Raw genomic sequence first — 5,000 nt, forward strand, 5'->3', positions numbered from 1 at the left:
TTTAATATTAGCATTACAAGAGTTACAGTTCTTATTTATTATAATCAAGGTTATAAGAATTTTACAAGAGCAATATTTTTTTGCAAGAGTAATATTTATGATGCTAAAACTACAATAATTCTAGTTTAATATTAGCATTACAAGAGTTACAGTTCTTATTTATTATAATCAAGGTTATAAGAATTTTACAAGAGCAATATTTTTTTGCAAGAGTAATATTTATGATGCTAAAACTACAATAATTCTAGTTTAATATTAGCATTACAAGAGTTACAGTTCTTATTTATTATGATCAAGGTTATAAGAATTTTACAGGAGCAATATTTTTTTGCAAGAGTAATATTTATGATGCTAAAACTACAATAATTCTAGTTTAATATTAGCATTACAAGAGTTACAGTTCTTATTTATTATAATCAAGGTTATAAGAATTTTACAGGAGCAATATTTTTTTGCAAGAGTAATATTTATGATGCTTAAACTACAATAATTCTAGTTTAATATTAGCATTACAAGAGTTACAGTTCTTATTTATTATAATCAAGGTTATAAGAATTTTACAAGAGCAATATTTTTTTGCAAGAGTAATATTTATGATGCTTAAACTACAATAATTCTAGTTTAATATTAGCATTACAAGAGTTACAGTTCTTATTTATTATAATCAAGGTTACAACAATTTTACAAGAGCAATATTTTTTGCAAGAGTAATATTTATGATGCTAAGATTACAATATTTCTAGCTTAACATTAGCAGTACAATGGTTACAGTTCTTATTTATTATAATTAATACACATTAGGGTTACTATAATGTTTCATTGACGTTAGTTCATAAAAAGTTTACAGTACTTATATTTTCATAACTAATGGCCACTAAGTTTACAACAATTTGGCCTTAGTATTGATCTTTTCAAGGGTTTTAGTACTTATTCTCATTGATAATACCCTTTGAGATTTATAAAAACAAAGGAACTTTACCTTATTACTAGTTCATACAAAAGATGATGTGCCCCTTTAATATAGTAACCATCCTTTTGAGTTACTGAAAAGTTTACCTTAGTATTGTTTCTTACAAGGGCTACGATTAAGAGGTTTTTTCCCTGTTGTCTCAATTGGTAAAATTAACATGATTTTCTTAAACAATATGTACATTCTAACTAAATAATCGTATGTTCGGCGATACTTTCATAGGGTCTGCCATTCAATTAGTTTTGTCTTTACCTTAGATCCTAAAGAACTTAGTTAGGGTTCTCTTTTCTTTAAACCTATTCTTAGGCTTCATATAATGTTCAATTAGCATGATGCCATAAATTTCCTATCTCATCTTCCTTCTCAGTTTATAGGATGAAGCTGTGCTGGATTACTTCTAGTGCACTGCTCGCGATGCATTAAAGATCAAATTTTTCGTATATACATTGACCCTTTGTGTCCATATAGATTGCATCATCAGTATTAGTTACATCTGCATAGTCTTGATCTTCTTCATCTTTGTTATCCTCTGTGGAAGGTAAAAATATTCAGTCAAATGAAGAAGTGATTATCTGCAGAGGACAGCATCACATTGCCTTAGTATTTGCAAAACTAAGAATTGATTGTAATGAGTGAAATCTCTTTCTGAATTCTCAATATAAACCAAAACATGAGAGCCTTACCTTGACTCGGCCGTTTCCTCATGTACCAGAGCACAGCAATTGTGATGATCACTGCTAGAATCAATATCCCTACACATCCAACTGAGACTCCTAAAATTACTTGGGTGTTTTGTCTAGGAGCTGGGGTACTTGTGGGTATTGGAGAACGGTCTGAAAATAAACACTTTAAATGTTTAAAGGTAGCTCATAAATGGCAGAGGCAAGGGACAGTGACATTTCCCTATCAAGCAGGATTATGCCTTAGAGACTGACCTTGTATTCATATGATCAGCGTCCAAGCCCCCTCTCCACCCAAGCGAGGACCAAGGAGGGCCAGGCAATGGCTGCTGATGACTCAGCAGATAGGATGGTGAGGTTGCAGCGACTAAGGAAACTAACAAGTTTGAGCGGGACTCGAACCCCAAGCTGCTCTCTCATCCCTCTGCAACCTAGTTATTACTCTCCCTGTATACTTTAACGTAATCTATCATACACCAATGTAGAAATGATTTTCTTAAGTAATACTAATATAGAAAGGACATTGAGATATTATTATTATTATTATTATTATTATTATTATTATTATTATTATTATTACTTGCTAAGCTACAACCTTAGTTGGAAAAACAGGATGCCATAAACCCAAGGGCTCCAAAAGGAAAAATAGCCCAGTGAGGAAAGGAAATAAGTAAATAAACTAAGAGTAATAATAAACAATATAAAATATTTTAAGAACAGTAACAACATCTATACAGATCTTTCATATATAGATTATAAAAACTTAAAAAAAAAAAACAAGAGGAAGAGAAATAAGATAGAAAAGTGTTATTGATATACTTAGAGAGAAGCTATGATCTGTCGAAACTCTTCCTGACCTTCATATGTTTAATTGCATGAAAACCTCTTGAAAGAAACTCATGTGAGTTGATCAATTAGGCGACGCTAGATTTTTCTATCCTTATCACTGGCATGTGTATCTAAACCTGTGTGACGTCACATATCGTTTCAATGTTTAACTGGTCATTACTTCGTTTACAGTTTGTTTTAATCATATTTTTCTGTATCTCTCTAGAATAACTAAACAGTCTTGGAAGGATTTTTAGTATTCTATCTTTAGTATTTAAGATGGTTAACTTAGTAAAAGTAATTATTTATGCGCTGTCAAGCTTTATGTATCCTCGAAAAAAATCTGTAGTAAAAAAAGTTTATTTCTTTTTCGAAAGGGTTTTGTAAAAGAAAAAAAATCTTATATGACATAACTTGATGATATATGATTAAGATTTTTACTGTTTTATTCATCGAAAAGCAACCGGACTGGTTTGAAAGTGCTGCCACACAAGATACACTGACTGAGATCACAGTCGAATCCTAGTATAATATCGTTTTAGGATTATTTCCTGAAAATTCCTAAGAGGAACAAGAGATTACAGAACACTTGACATGTATTTGTATAAATGCTAAAGCTTCTTCTTCTAATATGACATCAACCATAAAATAAAAGAAAAGAAAAAGAAAAAATTACTTACCAGGCTTACTGATTTCAATTACTTTCACTTCCATTATATATACACCGGAAATCCTCAAACTGGCACCGTTCAGAGGATATTCGCTTCCATCGCCTTCCACTTCTTCAAATTTACCATCAACCGTGATGCTCTGTTGAAAGGAAATTCACATCATATAATTGTTTGCATCTTTCATTTCCTCTGTTTATTTTGAATAAACGCAGCACGAAATTTTAAATTGAAATTCATATCAGTATGATATAATGATCACCAATGGTGCTGAAGCGATGAAGTGATTAAAAATAAAAGCAAATTGAATGACCGAGAGGTACTTTTTGCTTGGTGAAAGCACTGAGATACAACAATAGCTGGGGATGGATTCCTGTATATACATGAAGCTAAATATAAAGCAATATATATATATATATATATATATATATATATATATATATATATATATATATATATATATATATATATATATATATTTATATATATATATGTGTGTGTGTATATATATATATATATATATATATATATATATGTATATACTATATATACATAGATAGATAGATAAATAGATAAATAGATAGAAAAATCGATAAATAGATAGATTATACATAAGTATTTATACATATTCATATTCCATACCTTCTGATGTGTCTTGATAGTTGACCAACTGTCTGTTCCACACTTCACATGACTTTGAATATACTGATATCTACCGTTTGCAAAATTCACCCGAAGATACATATAGTGATCAGAACAAGGTGGGTAATAAAACCAAAAAAAGCAGGTAACGCAGGTAGTTATTCTGTAGCCAATTGTCATTGTACCATTCTCTGGAAGCCGGAAGTACAATGAACTGAGTTTACCTCCTGTTTTCTGTATGTCACAGTACCCTGAAAATAAAAGGAAAAAACGAGACTTCTTACTATGGGCTATGGGAAAAAAAAAACGAAAGATTTCTTAATATGGGCTATGGGAAAAAACGAAAGACTTCTTACAATGGGCTATGGGAAAAAAACGAAAGATTTCTTACAATGGGCTATGGGAAAAACCAAAGACTTCTTACTATGGGATATGGGAAAAAACGAAAGTCTTCTTACTATGGGCTAAAGGGAAAAAACGAAAGACTTCTTGCTATGGGCTATGGGAAAAAAACGAAAGACTTCTTACAATGGGCTATGGGAAAAACCAGACTTCTTACTATGGGATATGTGAAAAAACGAAAGTCTTCTTACTATGGGCTATGGGGAAAAACGAAAGTCTTCATACTATGGGATATGTGAAAAAACGAAAGTCTTCTTACTATGGGCTATGGGAAAAAACGAAAGTCTTTTTACAATGGGATATTGGAAAAAACGAGTCTTCTTACTATGGGCTAAGGGAAAAAACGAAAGACTTCTTACTATGGGATATGGGAAAAAACGAAAGACTTCTTGCTATGGGCTATGGGAAAAAACGAAAGACTTCTTGCTATGGGATATGGGAAAAAACGAAAGACTTCTTGCTATGGGATATGGGAAAAAACGAAAGACTTCTTGCTATGGGATATGGGAAAAAACGAAAGACTTCTTGCTATGGGCTATGAGAAAAAAACGAAAGACTTGTTACCATGGGATATTGAAAATAACGATAGACTTCTTACTATTGGCTATTCATCGCCGGCATATATAAACTGCAGCTAATTGTATCACTGCACTGAGACGTGGAGAGATTTTGCTTGTTATCTCATGCCTGTAGAGACGATGACGTCACTATTGGATAACTTATGATTCACCTTTACTGGATTATAATCCTTTTCATGGAATATCTATGCAAACAAAGAATTCTATATTTTATATCAAATACCTGAAAATT

General features: G+C 31.5%; 1 protein-coding gene across 1 annotated transcript in view; it reads right to left on the reverse strand.

Moving 5' to 3' along the window:
* Positions 1-549: 549 nt before the first annotated feature.
* LOC137623055 (uncharacterized) overlaps positions 550-5,000 on the reverse strand; it is a 5,831-nt gene continuing 1,380 nt past the window's right edge. Inside the window, exons 2-5 of the mRNA XM_068353696.1 lie at positions 3,789-4,039; positions 3,159-3,288; positions 1,654-1,803; positions 550-1,499 (exon numbers count right to left, since the gene is read on the reverse strand). Of these exons, the coding sequence (XP_068209797.1) occupies positions 1,390-1,499; positions 1,654-1,803; positions 3,159-3,288; positions 3,789-4,039 (641 nt within the window). The 3' untranslated portion in view covers positions 550-1,389. The remainder of the gene's footprint in view (positions 1,500-1,653; positions 1,804-3,158; positions 3,289-3,788; positions 4,040-5,000) is intronic.

Source organism: Palaemon carinicauda, chromosome 2 (assembly GCF_036898095.1).
Source record: "Palaemon carinicauda isolate YSFRI2023 chromosome 2, ASM3689809v2, whole genome shotgun sequence".
NCBI lineage: Eukaryota > Metazoa > Arthropoda > Malacostraca > Decapoda > Palaemonidae > Palaemon > Palaemon carinicauda.